Source organism: Harpegnathos saltator, unplaced genomic scaffold (assembly GCF_003227715.2).
Source record: "Harpegnathos saltator strain DR-91 unplaced genomic scaffold, Hsal_v8.6 scaffold147, whole genome shotgun sequence".
Taxonomy (NCBI): domain Eukaryota; kingdom Metazoa; phylum Arthropoda; class Insecta; order Hymenoptera; family Formicidae; genus Harpegnathos; species Harpegnathos saltator.
In genome coordinates this window covers 34,800-54,194 of record NW_020229925.1, presented here as the reverse complement: position 1 = coordinate 54,194, position 19,395 = coordinate 34,800, and the positions used below count along the sequence as shown (strand labels likewise).

Genomic DNA, 19,395 nt, shown 5'->3' with positions numbered 1-19,395 from the left:
TTTGTTCCTGCATCTCAGTCATATATTCTACACTCCGTGGATAACAAAGGTATCGGCTCGTGATTCGATTGCCGAATTCTCGAAATTTCGAAGTTCGAAGACAGAGACTCGGAAGGTTCGAGAAGCTTCGATCGTCGAATATTTTGTAGCGAAGCTTCGAATAACGAAGACTTCGAAAAAAATTACACCTCTAGTCGACATCCGACCATTCATCGTCGATCCCTTTGCCTCAGATCCTCCCGTCGACATCCTAATCCCGCGCCGCAACCGAAAACCCACGTGGAACCCCCGCAGAGTCAGTCAACTCGCATCTGCGACACTCAGTTTCATCGCGATGAATTGCGGTCGCTGACCCCTCGGAATTTCTGTCAGGGCGGAACCCATTCGTAAAGTGCAAATCTCACTCGCATGGGTGGTTCTGAGACACCGTGTATAATAAAGGCTTTTGTACGGAATATCTCCGGCGTGCGGAACGCTCGCTCTCTCTCTCTCTCTCTCTCTCTCTCTCTCTCTCTCTCTCTCAACGAGATAAATTATCGTATAATTTCAGCGGTTATGGCGACGCATCGGCAGCAATGTGTCGCGCAGGATAAGACCCCAAGGTCCGAGCGTCCTATCAATCGCGTTTATAATTGCGACTAATTTCAGGATGCACTCGGTGGCCGAGGAGCGACGAGCGCGATCTCCGGCGAAAGTCTTGTTTTCGCTCCTCTTCTTTTCCAACGTCACTATCGCGCGCAATAACGAGGCCTCCATTTCATGTTCATTCTCCTCGTTTTATACAATCGAGCAAGTTTAGCGGTGGAACGAGAGAGAGAGAGAGAGAAAGAGAGAGAGAGATCAGCTCGGCGCGTCCTCGAGCCGAGAGTATCAGCGGCGAGTCGTCCGCGTTTGTTTTGCTGCAGCCGCGCGCGCGGCTCCCTCTTATCTGACTCGGTGCTCGCCTTAATCGCACGAGGGTGCAATAGTACGCGTAAATAAACGATAATGGCTTGAAGAAACAAACGCGCGTTTCAGTAACAAGTGGGACGTGCCAGGAGGGGAGACCGACGCTCGTCCGCGGCGTTTGTACTTCTCGCCACGAGAGAGTTCTTCCTCTTCTTACTTCTCTTCTTTTCGAAGAACGCACCGCATCCTCCTCTCGCTCTCGGGCCTTACTTGGTTTCTCCAAACAATGAAAACAAAGTGTACGGGTAGAGTTCGGAAAAGGTAAAGAAATTGACGTTTCGCCTTTTCTTTTTTTTTTCTGCGTTTTCCTCTTGTCGTGCCACACACAATTGTTGCACAATTCGCACGTGTGTATTTATGGTGTTGTTTATCTACATGATGATGCATGTTCTGGCATCCTGTACGAACACTGTACAGCTTACAAAACAGTTTAAGATACATACATACATGTATATACGACGTACGTGTCCTCCGGCTTCCTAAGCGCGCCGGAGGCTTCTTACCGCGGGTCTCTCTCTCTTTCTCTCTCTCTCTCTCTCTCTTTCTAAGTTCGCAGAGCGCGTGCACTTTTTTATCTGGTATTAACGAACGACTCGTATCGTGTGCTGGTAACGACGTTGCACGAGTAACGAGCGATATCGAGAAGATAGAATATTGTTAAGAGTGTTCGTAATGAAAAGAACGGTGTAAAAAAGATTTCCAACGTAAGATCAATCTCGTCGATAACATGTGCGATAATTGAAGTTTTTATTGCTACACTGACTGGTGTATTTCTGTAGTTTTGCAGCCAAGGAATCTCACGCACAGGTGTGAGATTCCTGATTCGAGAGTGTTGAACTCTTTTCTTTTCTTTAAACATAATCATATACATTCTCGATGATCGGTCTCTCCCGAGTCGCGAAGAAGGAAAAGAAAATCGCGCGAGATGTATCAATGTATGATATTCGGAGGTACCACAATGTCTTTCTTACTCTAAAAATTACGACTCCCTTCTGTGTTGTTACTCAGTGGTTATAGTTTCGCAACCTAAGTGTAGATAAAAAAAAAAGAAACAAAAAACCAAAAGCCGAGAGAAACAAGAACCCAAGATACACAGAAGCTTCCTACTTTTTAACTATCTGTCCATCCACAAACTGAAGATAGCTCGTGCTGGCTTTCATGAGCGCCAGTCCGCTGCCGACACCTGCTATCGTGCAGAGGACTGGATTCGGTGGTATTATCGCTCGAAGTACCGCCCATAATAGGACAGATCCAAAGCTCAGCAACACCGCACCGGTGACACTGAAGAAGAAATACAAGAGATAAAGGCATGTCGCTTAAAACATGAGCAGGTAAATATCCAGGGGGAGTCGCACTTCATCAAATCTTTTTAGTTTAAGATATAGGGATTGTAATTGCAAGAAACAATTGCTGAAGTGGAACTATCTCAAGGATATATAACACTGGTTATCGAAATACTACGAGATGAGGATTTTCAGACTTCTTCCGAGGTATCACAAGTTAATTTCGTGAACAATGCAAAGGTTACATATGCGATGCTCATCTCTCGCTTACTTTTTACAGCATATGTAAACTTTATACTGTTTGCAACACTACTTGCATACTAATTCTTGTCATATTTTAGCAACTACCTTTCTTCCTCCATCTTATAGTTGCTCTCGAGGAGATTGTTTTCAGTCATCTAGCCTATAGCATACTTTAACTTCAAATGTATCGACAAGATGTAGCTTTGGCTGACTATTTATCCCCGTGTGTATCCTTGTGAGTGCACACAATTAAATATCTGGATATCAGAATTCTCACCTGTATAGAACTCGCATGCGCTCTGACGCATTTTTCATGTGTTCACGTGTGTAAATGTAGGATCCTGTGCCGAATAAAGTGCCGGCCAATAAGAAATTCGTAATATCCTTCTTTGGGAATACTCTGCAAGCAAAAATGCAACTGGTTTTTCACCGTTCCCCCTTTGTGACTCATAAGATACTATTGGGCGCTAGGGTCGCATGCAGTGTGTGCGAATTATTTCTCTGGCAGTCGAATCTTTAGACGCGCGATTCTCGCAGGAACCTGGTATCCTTGGTCTCTATACGCATTATATTTATATCCCTTCGCATTGCGCCAAAAGTCGTAAATACCATCGATCGAAGGCAAGGATACAAAGTCCGTCGAGCGGCCGACGAGCGAAATCGCCAGCGACGAGCCCTTTCGCCCTAACCTACGACTACGACGATGACGAGGACGTGCGAGAAAATTGCATCGTCGAGTTACGTAATAATACGGTGGGGGACTGGAGACATCGCTGCTGGTTAACATTACCGGGTGCGCCGTGTTAACGGAGGAGAAACTCAGTCTCTGGCTACTCACTTGATCACGAGGCTTGGGTTCATGACATTGACGGACATCGCGACGTACGACGCGGCCCCGCATGCCGGCGCGTAGAATGTCGCGAGGCTGCATTTCGTCACCGGCCGCAGGCCGAGTTTCTGCAACAACGTACCGGCACTGCAAGCGTTCCCCGAGCCGGCCATCTTCGTCGTCTCGTGTCTCGCGTGGAATTGCCTTGTGTGCGTCCCTCACGTAACCGTGGCGCGCCTATGGCGAAGACGCGATATTCTAGAGACGAGCGGTGCGCGCCCGAGAGCGATGAATCGAATCTCGACGTTCGATTTTTCCCCCTCCCTGCCCGAGGGTCGATTCCGTCCTCTCGACGCGTTTAAATCGGCACGTCATTCTTTTGTAGCGCTGGAAGTCTTTTGTTCGCCTCTGCGTGGATTGACCTGCGGCGGTTGGATGTGGTTCCTAGTAACCACGCATATTTTTTGACCGCGGGCACTGCGTACGCGTTGTCCCTGTTTTTCTTTCACTGGAAAATGGCGTATGGACAGAGCTGAATGTAGTCTGGAGCCAGCGAACAACTATCACTACTACTACACTATTTTGTGCGCGCTGGATTGTGGTTGCACACACACGTGTCTGCGTAGACGTGACTTTTTTTCCAGTTAAACGTAGCAAATGTTATGAATAAAGTCCCCCCCCCCCGAGTGACGTGATCCTCGCGCGCGAAAAAGTTTCTTATGCGATGCGCGCGTATCTCTGGCGGGAAAATTTGCTCCTCGGCGAGCCGCGTGACGGCAGATCAGTTTTGCACAACAATTCTCAAAACAGACAAATCTTCTCGCTGGACGAATTTTCTCACACGCGCACGTGCTTCCCCCGAATTATTCCCTCCGAGCTGCTCGTCCCGCTCGGATTTTCACTTTCGCCGATGAGAATTCATTCGATCCACCGGCGAGAGTCAGAAGGACTCTTGCTTGCCGCTGATGAATACAGGCAAGCCGCTTTATTCTACCCGCTGCTCGTGTCGTTAAAGAATAGTTTCTTCCGTCCTATTGTTGAGCGCGGTTACGTGCAAATCAAGATCCACCTGGTTCGGCTGACGGGCCGCCTGGCGCCATCTGTTGGTGTCGCGCGGAAGACTAGTCCCGCGGTTACGCTCGACTTACGGTTGGTGCTTGGGTTCGTTCTTGCCGTTGGTTCCAAAGTGATTAGCGCGGATAACGCGTGGGAAGGACTCGGAGGAGGCATCGAAAGGGTGAGTGCAATCGATTCGGCATCGATTATTAATGATAGCAACGATAATAATTCCAAGTCGTTACTCACTCGTTGTTTCACTGTGCTTTATTGCGGGCTTTATTATTGTTTCGTGTGTTATGTATAAAAATTCACCTCGATATACATAGTCGCATATGTACATTTACCCTTCGATTGGCGGAGAGGGAGGGACTCGTGCCGCGATATGTCGGATATGTCGGCGCGATGTCGATCGAGGTGGTAAAATCGATCTCCATCGTGGGATCCGGCGACGCGATAGTCCCCGCAACCCTCGGCGGCAGCTCGCGCATTTCAATATGACCTTCGATGCTACATAGAAAAATCGCCAAGGTCCCATGGTGTAATGGTTAGCACTCTGGACTCTGAATCCAGCGATCCGAGTTCAAGTCTCGGTGGGACCTCGCTCAATTTTTTTTGGCACGATGCGAACCGCCCCGAGTTCAGCGCTCGTTCGTTCCTCCCCAGCCTCGGGTGATATACTCTGCGTCTTTTTTCTCTCCCGCCTCCCCCCTCTCAGAATCAATCTCATTACGACTAAGCTGAGAACTTCCGCAGGGTGAGCGCGCTCGCAGGCGGGTGCGCTCATTGTTTCGCGTTTTGCAAGAGTTTCTTTTCGGACGATCTGATCTTCAGGAATTTCGCTATCAGGGCGACTATCGTGACGATCGCCCCGAGGAAGGACACGATCCCGAGGATCACCAGCACGACGAACCAATTCTTGAAGGTGCCCATTCTGTTGTCGAAGTTGCAGTTGCAGTTGTCGGTGTCGTTGAGGTTCAGAACCGACAGGTTGACCGGCCTCAGGGAGATCGACTTGTATTTGCCGCGGCCGCGTCTCGCCGTGATGTTCTGCTCCTTTCTGACGAACCTGTAGGATATAGCATAGGTGAATCCCTGACCATCGTAGGACCCTTTGGCGCTGTAGTACTGGATCAATAATTCGTTTCCGCTAGACGTCAAAGGGACTTGGATGTTGTTGATGTCCCAGTGAGACGCGTCGCAGTAGGACCACATCAAGAAGCTGCCGTTCACCTGCGAATTGTTGTCGTCGATTTTATAGGCTCTCTCTCCCCCCTCCCTCTTTGCTCGTCGATCCTTGTCGATTAAAGATTCGGGGAGTAACGCGTTACTTGAGCGATAAGTTCAAATTGAATTCTGCTGCCTTCCTTTACGGTAATTAACTTGGTAACGACGTTAACTTTTTTTATTTATAAATTCTATCGGCAGCCGACGAGTTATTCCTAATTTGATGCTTGAACTAATCATTATTAGTTTATGTTTGCTAGTAGCGCAATTATATGTATATCGTTTCGTCACTTTTGTCATCACTTTGCAAAAGCGAAAGCGAATTCTGCATAAAGTAGAAAAAAATGAATTTCGCGTCGTTCGACGGACGGAAGAAATGACGGAGATTGTAACGGAGGTTTGCTGTTTCTTCGGTATACTCGTGTAACTCGTTACCTTCCAAAAGCAAGCTTTCTCAATCCCGACTGAGGCATAAGAGGAGAATCGACGAGGGCGGCCGCCGCCGGGAGACAATTACCTGCGCGCCGTTGTAAACAGCGATCTCGTTGCCGGGGCAATAATTCAGGCTGAAGTCCCGCCTGGTCTCGGCCGGCTTCTCCGGCGCGAATTCGTTCCTGAGGATCTTTATATGAATGGACACCCTCTCCATGATCCTGCCGAGGAACCTGTACGTGCACACGGTATTCGGCGGGTACCAGCTCCGCGGGGACTTTATGCTCTCCCGGACGCGGCCGGAGCTCCTGTATACGAACTCGCAATTCGCGTGTCTCGCCTCCGGGAGTCGTTCCTCCAGCAGAGTCACCTGAAAGCCGTCGTGCATCACCGTGCCGTCCTGCCGGGCGAGGAATTCCAGGATCACGTTCTTTCCGCGCGAGAACACACGCGGCACTCGGCCAGCGCCGCAAAACTTGCTGATCTCCAGCACCTTGCCGTCCACATTTTCCAGGAGCGCGAGGTAGTCGCCGTTGCACGTGACGTTCCCCGACCAGCGATTTTCCTCGAGGTGCTTGCGCTCCTCCGGCACCTTGCGGGCAAATCAATCGCGATTACAAGGCGCGACGGGACGCGACGACGAAAGGGACGTATCTCTTGAACAGCAATCTTGGACCCGTATTAATGGTCGGCACTTGAGACTCGCCGTCGAGTGAGATACCCAGCTCGGACCCAGCATGTAAATTTTGTAATCGAATCGCGAATAGAGATACAATCGTATCACGTGACTCAACTCTGGCTGGCTCGGAAGCACTCTAAAGTGAAATCCGAGTATCTCGCGTCGCGGAGGGAGGCTTCGAGTGTAAAGACTATTAATTCGGACCTTGATGACTTTAACACGTTCGCCAGCATACATACACACACACACACACACACACACGCGTGCGACGCTCTGATCTCTCGCGAGAGAGCGAGAGGCGTTAGGCTTAGTCTACAACAAATGATTTAAGCTTTAAGAAATTGACCAGTCAAGAAATTGCAGTCGAATATTCTCCTTAACTCTGATTGTGATTGGTCAGTTTCTTAATGCTTAAGGTGCTTGAAGTGCTTATTTAACGTGTTGGGAAGTACCCAATTCCCTAAGGCTAGAAATTACAACTTAAACTGGTACTTCAAGCCTCAAGAAATCTTCATCAAGTCTGAAGAAATTGATCGATCGCAGATAACGTTAAGAAGAATATTCTCGACTACTAATTGGTCAGTTTCTTAAAACTTAAATCATCTATTGTAGGCAAGACCTAACGAGTTACAGCCGGTAGTTTTTCCCTGTGTATCCAGGCGAACTTTGCACGCTCACGTAAAAGTTTCGGCCGCAAAAAATATATAAAATGTTGCATCAAAGAAGAGATCTGCGGGGAAAGTTCCGAACCGCGAGCCTGTCAACTGCGCAATAATAATTGGGTGACGCCCGAAGCACCGACCGAGACGACAACTGTGATAACAACTGCAACTATCTATCCTTTATCTCGAGATCACACCTTCAAACAGTTCTGAAGAGTCACCCCGTGTTATTGTTAGTTCTCCGTCGCTGAAGCAGTGTGCACTTTCGGGACTTGAAAAGGAACAAGTACACATTCGGGATTTGTTGGGGCAGAAAGAGGGAGAGAGCAAGATAACGCGCAGCAATTCAACGACAGAAAAAAGCTTCTCCGAAAGAGACGCATTCATCCGGACGTGAGAGCGCAGACTCGGCTCGCTTTAATCCAAGGTTCCTCCTCTTGCGGGAGAGCTTGCTCGACGAGTCACAGCGAGACAAGTATTAGATGTATGCAAAAGTTTCGGTCTTTTTTTTCAGCTCTTCAATGCAATTATTTTATAATTCGAAATATTGTCCCGCCATTTTGTGTTTTTCTAAGTTGGTATTGAACTTTCTGAAACGCCACTCACTATGACCCACTGGTGTGACCATAACTTAAAAAATGAACAAAATATAAAAGGATCTTTTTGATGTGAATATTTGGGTTTGCTGCGCAATATTTCCTTCAAAAGAACGCACGGAGCAAATGGGGATTCGCGCGCTTCAGCAGCATTTTTTTCCCGCTCAAATTCATTTTTTCAGTATAATTATTTTAATATAATTATTTTAATTTGAAGTATCTTCTCGTCGTGCTGTGTTTTCACAAGTTAAAGGTTAAGTCAAGTATTCACATCAAAAAAGGTACTTTTGTGTATTTTATTCATTTCATTTCAGGTTACGAACACCAACGGATCATGATGAATGACGTCTTGGAGAGTTCAGTGCCAAAACCGTGCAAAAAAAAAACACGAAACGGCGGGAGAATATTTCAATTTACAATAATTACACCACACAGGGCTGAAGAGAAAAATTTTTCTTGCATACATCTGACATACCTTGTCTCACTCGCGCTTATTGCTACCACTTTAATTATTACTTGTACTCACTTGGTATTTATCACTCATCACTCTGTCACTGCTACCAGTCATGCCGCTGCAAGTTACGAGTTACGTACCATCGCGTTATTCGCGGCCATTTCGGCCAGCCTTTCAAAGTCGCCAGCGAGGTGGCGATTCGGCAGCTTCCGCTGGTCCTTTCTCGTAGTCCCCGACTTGAGCCTCGGCCGCGACACGCTCGCGTCAAACTTATTATTATTCGGCGGCTCCTTGCGGTATTGCCTCCCCCGGCGCCGCGCCGCCTTCTTCTCGTAGTGTCTCTGCCTCATTAACCGTTCGCTCGCTTCTTCGCCTCCCCTTCGCGGCCCGGCCGCGGCGGCAGCCTGGCCATTGTTGTCCCTCGGCCAATTGTCCCCGATGCCGATGGCGGGCTCATCCCTCGCATCGGCGCGATCCCGAGCCCTCGCGAGCCTCTCCGCCGAGGACGTTTGGCCGAGGCTCTTCGGCTCGAGCGAGTCCTCGCAGTTCTCTATCCGGCAGCTCTCTTGCTCGCCGTAGTTCATCAAGTCGAACAGGTCTTCCGGTTGACCGCCTATCCTGAAGCGATCGGCGCTCGACTCGAGGGCGACTCTGCATCTGGGAAGCCGGAAACAATCGGCCGCTCAATATTCAATATTCCGCCGCGCGCCCTCGCGAACGGTAATTCGGCGCGTCGCTGGAGACGTTTAAAACTGCGGCGGCCTGTGGCGCAGGAGATAGCTCGATATCCTGTGCGTTTCGCTATTTATTGTATTATTTATTATATAATATTTATTGTTGTATCATATTATCTATTATATTTATTTAGGAGGGAGATGAAAGTCGCGCGCAGGAGCGGCGTAGCAGCGACATTCGAAACATCCCTTAGTTACTTAAAATTGACGTCGCAGCGAATGGCGGAGACTGTCGGTGGGCTCCGGTTCGTCTCCGAGCAGCGTGGTGAATTTCGCGAAGAAACGCGGTAAATTCCGCTCCCTAGAAATTAGACAGCACGTACGAAACGGGAGTGACGAAGGCACGGCGTCGACACGCGAACTTCCGCAGCGATTTTCACCCTGGGCGAAACAGGGCGGTCCACTTCGGAGGGCAATCAACTCGTACATCGGGCGAGTGCAAAAGTCCCGACGGATCTCCCGGAGATATCGCGACGCTGATTCAGGTTTATGGCAGCGCTCGCAAAAATACGGTACGACCGTACCGAAAAAGATAATAGAAAACAATATCGGTCGCTCGGGTAGAGCGAACAAATCGTCGCTCATAAATCCATTCGATTCGCAGCCACCCGATACATAACAATTACAACCCGTAGCGTTACAAAAAAGCAGACCAGAGCACAGGCCGGATGTCGACGGCGAGGACGGCGCGAATCAAGCTAGTCCGAACGGAAGAGAAAAGTTCAGCAGCGCGCGCGGAAGCGCAGCTCGCTCGGTCTCTTCGGATCAGGACGACGCTTGTTTCTGGATAATCTTGTTTTCTAGAAGATCCCCGCCATTGACGTCTGGCTGGAGACGTGGCTCCTTTTTGCAACAGCACTGATCATGGTTTTAACCTGCGAAGCGCCGGTCGTGTCTCTTCGGATCAGGACGACGCTTGTTTCCGGATAATCTTGTTTCCTGAAAGATCTCCGCCATTAACGACTGGCTGCGATCGGCCTTTTGCAACACCACTGATCGTAGTCTTGGACCTGGACCGAAGTAGCGACAGCTTGTTCGCCATATTTTCCTGATTCTCCTGATCGCGAGAATTACTTGTTTCCCAAAAGTTCCAGCGCCAAGAGAACCCGAAGAGACCCGCCCCCGGCAGCCTCGACTCGAATGTCAAACTCATTTGGCGTCACACTAGCGGCACTCAGGATCGCGCGATTCGGCCTTTGACACCCGAGCCGCCGGAGATCGCTCTCTCACCTGATCCCGCGCGGGTACACGCTGGGGTAACCGGGCGAGGTCAGCCTGCAGGAACGCTGCTCATTGCGCATGGTGCACTCGACAGGACACGTGGGCGACGAGGACGCGGAGTAGCCGCGGTGACGCTCGAGCGCCAGGCGCACCGGCAGGATGGAGAACTGCGCGGAGAAGATGACCGGGTTCGTGGAGGCGAAGTGCTCGTCCGAGGACAGGGTGATCGTCAGGTCGGGGCCGCGACGCAGGAATAGCCTGGCAGGCCGGAGGAGACAGATGGAACTTTAATGTAACGGCGCGGCGGCCTGAAATCTCAGCCGGCGCGGCGCACAGTGGAGCCAGATGACATTTTTGGGTTGAAAATTCTCTAGAGACCTGAACTTCCAACCGATCATCGACACCAGGATGGAGGAGGTTGATCCTGAATAAATTCCAAAGAGATCTGTCTAGCCGAAATTTTACAAAAATTATCGGTCCAGGGTTCGTGGGTTCAGGGTTTGTCTTAAAAGTTTATCGTTTAAATCGTACACAGCGTCTTGGGTCTAGCTATGGCTAGATTTTGGGTTCTTGGACTATTTGGGGCTCTTAATATATACGGCTTCATCGGCATCCACGAGCTAGAAAGTTCTCGGACTGATAGATTCCTAGGTTGATGGGCTTAAGACTCCAAATCCCTCGGTTTTGTGCTTAACGGTGTGTCTGTATTTGATGTTTTTGTATTTTGGACATATCAGTTTTGGGTTAATGGGTCCGAGCCATCTGGTTCAAGATCGATAAATCTCAAAGTGTCTGTTGATTGGTTTCATCGTTTCAATCCGCCGAATACGCTATTTGATAGAAATAAGTGTCGAATAATGATTATTTCACAAGGTTTCTCGCGTTTAACGATAATTTTTCCTCTTTTGGGGCTAGTAATTCGAGAAAAAAATTCTTTTTTTATTTTGACAAGACAGATCTCTCCGGAATTTATTCCGGATCAACCTCATCCATTGGTGTCGATGATCGGGTTGGAAATTCAGGTCTCTAGAAAATTTCGAACCAAAGAATGTCATCTGGCCGCACTGAGCGCCGGCCGCGAAGAAGAGGGCATATACCTCGTGGCGTTTCCGGTCACGTGGCCGCAGTATCGACCGGCCTCGTCGTCGGGATCGTCCGGGCCGTCGGACAGCTGGAAGTACGCCCCTTCGCAGCGGGCCTCCTTCAGGAAGCCCACCTGCAGCCTCCGGACCTTCACCTCGATCACCTGCGGAAACAGCCGAGCGGCTCTCGATTTATTCGACTCGCTTGCCCGCTCTCGGGCAAGGGCAGGGGAGGGGGGTACATTCTCTCCAACCTCCCCCTTCCGAGCGGAGGTTCGTCGTCGCGACGAGATAATCGTAAGATATGCCTTAACCTGTGGGTCCCTGAGCGGCGCCCTGATCCGCACGATGCAGCGACCCATCCGTCCCGTCCAGCGGATCCAGCCGACCGAGTTCCTGACGGTGCGATTGCATCCTGCGAATGACAACGCGAGAGCGACGTGTTGTTTAAACTGGGGAAAATGGCGGAGCGGAGTCTCGAACTCGCGTTCAAAACAGAACGGCGCGCGCGCCGGAGGCAACAAGCCCGTTCCGAAATCGCTTTCCCAATTTCCGCCCTTACTTATCTGTGCCGGAAACTTTGATTTTGGTTACAAGATTGGTAGAACTTTGAACCAACTCAGATACCGTAATTGATCAGCTGATCACGCTCGGGCGTCACTAGCCGTTTTACCCTTATAACTTGGCTTTAGCCTAGCATTAATTTGGTATTAATTAATATCAGGTGGACGATAATCAGCTGATCAATCACGGAGCTTATCCAAGTTAGCTTAAGGCCTACCAACCTTACAACCAAAATCGAAGTTTCCGAAACAGATTTCGCAAGAGGCCTAAAAGAGAAAAGTTGCCTTTTAATCGGACGATCTGTTCGTCCGATCGTGCGCGAAATGTGACACACACATGCGCGCGCTCGTGTGTGTGTATGTGTGTCGGTTAAATAATAAAATCTCATATCCCCTTCATTGCAATGAAATCAAAGGAGCACGCGTTGCGCTAATCGCGATCAAAGCGGAGGAGACGCGGATGATACCTCGATGAGACGAAATTCGCGTCGGGCCATCGCGATTTCGTCCGTCGCCCGTCGCGGCACCCTCTTCGGCAAAGGCCCTTCCGTAAAAGCCCTTTGGGTGCGGGGGAGGGGGAGGGGGGAGGGAAAGGGCGACCCAATCGACCTCGCCGAAATGATTTCGCACGGCAAAGGACAAGACACTGTGCGAGGGAAATCGTTAGCGGAACGCCACGGCGCGGTGTTCCCGATGAAAACACGAGCTTATTTATTCAACGACCCTCGACTGCGCGCGGTCTAATGAAATTACTCAGAGTTTACCGGCTAATTAATTGCCATTGATGTAGGCAATCTCACTGAAACGGAGCGTCGTTTGCCGATGCTGTGTCTCGCCTCCGCGCGCACGCCGCACCGCTTCCCGCTTCTCTCCGCTCGGCTATATTTATCGTCTCAATTCTGTCGTGCGTGCGTGCGTGCGTGTGCGTGTCGCGGACACCGCGACGACGTTTGTGCAATACGACGACTCGATCGATCACATCGACATCCACGCTCGACGATGCTCCACGGTCAATATCCGGCCGGCCGCTCTCTTCCAATCGGCCCGATCAGGGCGGATGTTTGTCTTGCAAACCGCGGAAGTGCGTTGCTTCGCGACCGCCCGCTGCTTGGCGCGCGTCACGTCGCGTCCCATTTATTGTTATTAATACCGCCCGTCAATCGCGGTATTTGTTTATCAGCCGCGCCGCCGACCGCTCCTCGAGACAGTTTCTTCCCTTCATTAGCCAGTAGACCAGCAAAGCGCAAAAGAAAGAACAGGCGAAGGGCGAATCGACAGGTCCGAGGATGGATGAGAAAGCTCGAGGCCGCAACAGCAACAGCGATGCTACTTTGCAGTCCGAAAACGTGCGTCGAAAATAACGGACGGTCAATTCTCATCTCGTCGACTCATCCGTCGGACGAAATGGAGCGCAACGCACGAATCCATCTATCCGTGAATTTTCGGCTTATCAGCTCACCTTTTAGGTCCTCCGCCGGTCTTCAGCGTTATCCTATCGACGATCGACTTTAACCCTTTATATCCTGAATTAATTTGTCAAAGATCTTCTTGCTAAATTCCTGTGCAATTAAATACCCTTTGGCATATTATGAATAAATGAGGGATAGGAGAATAAATCTTACGACAATTTAATAATTAAATTCTAAGGTGCTTGCAAGCATCGAGCACGGGAATGCAGCGTAAGGCGCAGAAAAAAAGTTCAAAAACATACGAGCGCCTTTGTGTAATTTTTAGCGCTCACAGCATTTTTGTGTAAATTTTTGTGTTATTAAATAGCATTTTTGGCATATTATGAACATGGATAGGAAAATAAATCTTACGACAATTTAATGATTAAATTTTAAGGTGCTTGCAAGCACCGAGCACGGGAATGCAGCGTAAGGCGCAGAAAAAAAGTTCAAAAACATACGAGCGCCTTTGTGTAATTTTTAGCGCTCACAGCGTTTTTGTGTAAATTTTTGTGTTATTAAATAGCATTTTTGGCATATTATGAACATGAGGGATAGGAGAATAAATCTTACGACAATTTAATGATCAAATTGTAAGGTGCTCGCAAGCACCGAGCACGGGAATGCAGGCAGCATAAGGCACAGAAAAAAAGTTCAAAAACATACGAATGCCTTTGTGTAATTTTTAGCGCTCACAGCGTTTCTTGTATAAATTTTTGTGTAATTAAATAGTTTTTGGCATATTATGAACACGAGGGATAGGAAAATAAATCTTTACACTAATACGACAATTTAATGATTAAATTGTAAGGTGCTCGCAAGCACCGTCAGGAATGCAGGCACAGGAGGCAAAGATGGCACAGAAAAGGAAAAATTCAAACTCATATGAGCGCTTGTACAAAACGGTATTTTTGAGTACCGTCAGGATATAAGGGGTTTAATGCAACCCGACTTATATCATTCGCCGCGTCACCGGAATCGGACACGTTAATACCGCGGCGTCGCAATTCTCGTTCCTACCTGCGTTCTCTTCTTACTTCCAAGGGACGGACGTTCAATGTCCGACCGAGACGATACACGGCGAACGACGCGACGGCTGTTCGTATCGCAGGCGGCGTGACAACGCATACGATTAATTACATCGAGTGTCCTCGGACGGTCGCTGCCGCGCGTATAACGATTTTCTCGTTACGAGGGGCATGAATAGTCATAAACCCGCGGCTCCTTGCGACGCGCATCGACGCGCTATGACGCAAGAAAAGCGCGCGCAGACGACGAGTCTGCGACGAGGCGCGCTCGCTCGCTCGCTCGCGTTTTATCATCGGCATGAAACCGCCGTCGCGATGCGCGTCGGATAAGGGAGCCGCGCGCTCGCTCTGATTTTATTGTCGCCGTAACCGCGACGGAGCGACGTGCGGCCGCAATTTCGCGGCTTGAATTTCAGTCTCTCTCTCTCTCGCGCGCGCGAGGACAACGCGCGTTTAAGACACTCAGCTCGCGACAAACGCAACAGCGCGGAGCGCTCGGCAAATCCGCGCGGAACATTCGCGTAAATGTGTGGCAAATTCGCAGCGGCGAACGGCGCGGCGCGTGCGACATCGCCGGACTGGCTTTGTGGCGCGTCTGGAAAGGGGAATTCGTACGATTAGAGAATATTGGAAAATTACAGAAGAATATTGTACAGCGTAAATCATTACACCGAGCGTAAGGAGATGATGGAAAATATTAGCAACCTCGTGCTGCGAGAACGTCGTTGTTCTCGAGAACAAGACCCCCGCGCGGTCGACGCGGTCCTGCGATTTTTTTCTTTTCTCTTTCTTAACACTTCCACGCAAAGTCTCTCTCAGTGTCTCGTTTCCCGCGGGAATCCCGAGAGCGCGGTTTGTTCGTCGGAATAAAAAAAGCACGCGAGAATCGGAAACAGTTTCCGTGCCGGCGAAACGTGCAAATTGCGCCGACTACGATCTCCAATTACGTCAACCTCGGCGCGGTCGATCTTTTTCTAATTGTCCACGCGTGTAGATGGTGGCTTCCCCCGCGCTCAACACTCGTTGACCCTTGACCCTACGCAAATGTTGTTCCGTTACGAGGCGGATTAGCCGCCGTTCCCGATGGAGTTTTGCTCTCCGGCTCGACCGCTTCATCGAGCTACGCGATTTCCTCCTCGTCTCCAAGCCTCCCCCCTTCCCCCCCGTTCGTATCTCCTTAATCGAATTACTCGCGAGTCATCGAGCGACTCGAATAAAGAAAGAGAGAGAGACTCGCGCGGAGACACAGACGGAGTATCGATTGTCGAAATAATGCATCCCTGTAACAGCGTCCGCCTTCCCGTCGTCGAAAAGCGACGATAAGTACTCTCATCCGACTCCCCCCGCGACTTGAGGGCGACGTCTCGTCTCGGCCGCGCTAATTAACGCAGGAATGTAACAACGTCGGCGAACCTCTGATCTCAGCGGAAGCCCACGAAGGATCATCGAGCGGCAGGATCAGCAGGGAGAGCAGGTACAGAGCAGCTTCCGATCTCATCTTCGCCGCGACGTACGGCGGCGACCTCCTTCACCCCCTGCTTCACGTCCTCTCTGTGCCGCTTCGTCTTCCGGTTTCGCTCATTTTCCGCTCTTTATCGTGAAGACCGTCCGCTCTTTACGAAGGCGATGAGAAGGAGAAAGGGGCGCTTATCATCTGGGAGATAAAAAACGTCGAGACGTCGAGTTGAAAGTTCTTTTCTCTCTTTCTCTGCCTCTTTCTCTGCCTCTCTCTCTGCCTCTCTCTCTGCCTCTCTCTCTGCCTCTCTCTCTCTCTCTCTCTCTCTGTCTCTTTCCCTCACGCACGACGAGTTGCGACAACGCGGCGATAGTTAACCCGTTATTTATCTCACTCCCGATATGAGAGCGCGACAAAATTGAATGTGACTGGTCGGTCGTCGGCAACGGCCGATCTCGAGGATGAGGAATTTGTAGCGCCGCCAAGTCGATCCCCGTAATCTTTCCAATTCGTCTCTTTTCAACCCGCTCGCTTCATACGCTCGCTCCGAGATTCCTGCCACGTATCGCGCCTCTCTTACGGACACGAGGCGGACAAACAACAACGGGCAAAAATAAAAGGCAAGATGAAGCTGAAGGATACTGGATAAAGCGCGCTAGGATATACAACGTAAGCCGGGCGCGAGCTTGCAACTCCGGGGACGTAGCGAAAAATTCCGAAGTTCCCGGAGCCGTCTCGAGGAGACAGGCCGCGACCGGTGATCCCTTCGAAGAAACGGCGTCGGTCTCTAAAAACTTTTCGCTACCACCCCCACCGGGATAACGCGGTCGAACTCCTCCGGGGGAAAAAAAAACAAAGGATAATCGGGTCTTTTTATATTCCGCAGGCCGAAAAGTCCGGAATTAAAGAGAGTCCTTCGGCTATCTGCTTCCACTGGAAGGAGCACGTGTGTGATTCCGAGAGATGCGCGATTATTGCGAGAGAGAGAGAGAGAGAGAGAGAGAGAGAGAGAGAGACAGAGAGAGAGAAAGGGGGAGAGAAAGAGAGAAGGATAGAAAGGGGGGGAGAGAGAGAGAGAGAGGGAGAGAGAGAGAGAGAGAGAGAGAGAGAGAGAGAGAGAGAGAGAGAGACAGAGGGATAGAAAGGGAGAGAATTACGTAGCAGGCAAGGAGAAGCGAGAGCAGCAATGTCGTTGATTTTAGGTTCGTTATAATAATATAGAAGAGAGAGAGAGAGACGCGTATGATATTCCTCCATTAAATCCGCACAAGCCCCCATCACCGTTTTTATTTGTAATTTTGATTAATTTAATCTAAAATTTTCCTTTTAATTAGGACACAACGGTAAAGTGCGGCGTGCGACGTGTGATTAGTTAGCGTGCGCCGCACGAATCGCACTTCCGCCCATCGGAGGATCTCATATGAAATGAAACTGAATCGATCGCGCATTTGTCGAAACACTCGGTCGTTCCGAGAGACGAGTCTCCCGAGGGAAGAAGGACCTCGGGTATCCTCTCTCCCTCTGCTCTCACGGACGTAACGCTTGCACCTTCGATGCTTCGTTTCTCGGAGTTTTACGAGAAGCGGACTATAAATAAGCGAACGGATGAATAAACGATACGTTTATCGCCGACGGGCCGCCGACACACTGAAAGTCGCGCATCTCGATTCTCGATTTCGTCCGAATTTAGCGCGCGCGAGAGAGCGCCGCGAGAGCATTTTCCCACCGAGGTGGCACACGCGGTTCTGGTTATTTTAAGCAATTGTTAAGTGCTCTCGCGGCTACACCGAAAACACATTTACACGCTCGTTGTCTCATCACAGGCCGTGATTCAGCACGGCGCTCCTCCTCCTCTCTCTCTTATCTCGCCGCTTTGTCCACCCTTAATAAATGCAAAGGCCGCTCTCTCGGCGGTCGGCCGTAATAAGTCTCGCTCTCGTAATTAATCGGATCTCGCAATATTTATAAAATGTCTCCCCCCGTCGCCCCCGTTCGCGCGAGTATCGTCGAATTAAACGCGCTCGTTTCCTGTAACACGTTCGGTAATTAAATAGTTAAGCTTTCTCTCTCTCTCTCTCTCCCTCCCTCTCTCTCTCTCTCTCTCTCTCTCGCTCTCTTTCTCCCTGTCCTCCTACCTCTTTATCTCGGAGCGAATCTATTCCGCCGAAGGCTACGCGTTATTTCAGGACGGATCGTCGCGATCGCGTGAAGTTTTAATAGCCGACTATCCGCTCCCGTACCCGCGGCTGATTAAATTATTTAATTACGTCGGAAGAATCGGGCTTTCTACGTAATCAGAGCAGCGATGATATATCAGCGTATCATGTCCGAATAAACTTCTCGGCGCGCGCGCGTGCAAATGTACATATTTCATATGCGCGATTAGATTTACGTATAGTACACATGCACACACATTTACGAGACACACTTGCAGCGCAAAAGAGCGCGCGACTTACCCAGCAGAAGTCCCGGCAGGTTGCCCCTACGACGTTGTCTGCACCCTCTCGATCAGCGAATACCGCACGCTGCGGATCGAAGCGCGACCAGGCGAGAACATCTCGCGCGAACCTGCCGAATTTAAGTCGCGATCGCCGCGGCCGTTCACCCCTCGTGAACGCGGCGGGATTGTTTGATCCGCGATTCAGCGAGTGATCCCTCCGGCGAGGTGTCGGGGATGTGAGGAGAAAAAGACGTGAGACAACGACGACGACGACGACGCGACCGCGAAGCGCACCGGCCGGCGGCCGAATTCTCTCTGCCGGGCGGCGGGCGGAAAACCTTTTCCACGCAGCGCGACACGTAACGCTTTTTATTGCGGGGAGGCACACGTGTCACGCGCGAGATTATTGGCCTTTGTGAGCGAGCTGACAAATGACCCTCCGCATATGGCGCGTCGCGCCCGACTGAGGCCAGATTTTGGTCCAGCAGCGCTCCTCCGCTCCGCGCGCGCGTCTCCCAGCCCTCCGCGTCTCTCCTCCCCCCTCTCTCCACCCCGCTTGCGGGCCGCGCCGTGCTTGCAATATAGCACGCAGGATTCGCGCATCCTTTCGTGCTGTCGTTATCTCGAATCTCGCTCTCGCAGTTTTATCTCGGTGCGGTGTAATATGCTCCTTCTCTTACACGCCTGTGTGTGTGTGTGTGTGTGTGTATATTTGCGTGTCTGTGTGTAATATATTTATCATAAATGAATAAATAAATAAATATATGTATATACAGGGTGTCTGGGATCTTTTGGAAACGAAAGATTGTGAAGATTAATCGGATCAAAGCGAGAAGAAAAGTCGAGTAACATTTTGCAAAAATCGCGATAGTTATTAGTCATCGAAAATGACCACATTTGGAGGCTCTTTTAATTGATAACTTCAAAATTTGCGTGCTTATTTGCAAAATGCTGAAGGACTTTTCCTCTCAGTTTCATCCGATTAATCTTCACAATTTTTCGTTTCCAAAAGAT

The 19,395-nt window shown here is 50.0% G+C and overlaps 2 protein-coding genes and 1 non-coding gene across 4 annotated transcripts; 1 reads left to right on the top strand and 2 right to left on the bottom strand.

The window, feature by feature from the left end:
• Nucleotides 1-1,277: 1,277 nt before the first annotated feature.
• LOC105190917 (hypothetical protein) lies at nt 1,278-3,585 on the bottom strand. The gene is made up of 3 exons (XM_011153932.3): nt 3,313-3,585; nt 2,752-2,874; nt 1,278-2,229 (listed from the first exon to the last, which is right to left on the bottom strand). The coding sequence occupies exons 1-3, from the start codon at nt 3,474-3,476 to the stop codon at nt 2,052-2,054; spliced, it is 465 nt and encodes a 154-aa protein (XP_011152234.1). The 5' UTR covers nt 3,477-3,585; the 3' UTR covers nt 1,278-2,051.
• Nucleotides 3,586-4,610: 1,025 nt separating this feature from the next.
• Nucleotides 4,611-18,857, bottom strand: LOC105190915 (uncharacterized). Of its 2 annotated transcripts, XM_011153931.3 has the most exons (8): nt 18,398-18,857; nt 15,899-16,139; nt 11,761-11,861; nt 11,462-11,610; nt 10,374-10,622; nt 8,550-9,066; nt 6,104-6,610; nt 4,611-5,592 (listed from the first exon to the last, which is right to left on the bottom strand). In XM_011153931.3, exons 2-8 carry the CDS (start codon nt 15,981-15,983, stop codon nt 5,143-5,145), a joined length of 2,058 nt encoding a protein of 685 aa, XP_011152233.1. In that variant the 5' UTR covers nt 15,984-16,139; nt 18,398-18,857; the 3' UTR covers nt 4,611-5,142. The 2 variants fall into 2 exon arrangements, with proteins under 2 accessions (XP_011152233.1, XP_025152326.1); XM_025296541.1 differs by lacking the exon at nt 15,899-16,139.
• On the top strand, nt 4,890-4,961 carry TRNAQ-CUG (transfer RNA glutamine (anticodon CUG)). The gene has a single exon. It is a non-coding gene; the product is annotated as a tRNA-Gln (tRNA).
• Nucleotides 18,858-19,395: the final 538 nt, after the last annotated feature.

Bases quoted from the DNA above. Each gene is read 5' to 3' on its own strand.
- LOC105190917 (XM_011153932.3), bottom strand. From the start codon at position 3,476: ATGGCCGGCTCGGGGAACGCTTGCAGTGCCGGTACGTTGTTGCAGAAA. The intron at 2,875-3,312 runs GTGAGTAGCCAG...TTTTGCTTGCAG, and splicing joins AACCCAAGCCTCGTGATCAA to AGTATTCCCAAAGAAGGATA. The intron at 2,230-2,751 runs GTGAGAATTCTG...TTTCTTCTTCAG, and splicing joins CGCATGCGAGTTCTATACAG to TGTCACCGGTGCGGTGTTGC.
- LOC105190915 (XM_011153931.3), bottom strand. From the start codon at position 15,983: ATGAGATCGGAAGCTGCTCTGTACCTGCTCTCCCTGCTGATCCTGCCG. The intron at 10,623-11,461 runs GTATATGCCCTC...CCGGCCTGCCAG, and splicing joins GTGACCGGAAACGCCACGAG to GCTATTCCTGCGTCGCGGCC. The intron at 5,593-6,103 runs GTAATTGTCTCC...AACAATTCGCAG, and splicing joins CTGTTTACAACGGCGCGCAG to GTGAACGGCAGCTTCTTGAT.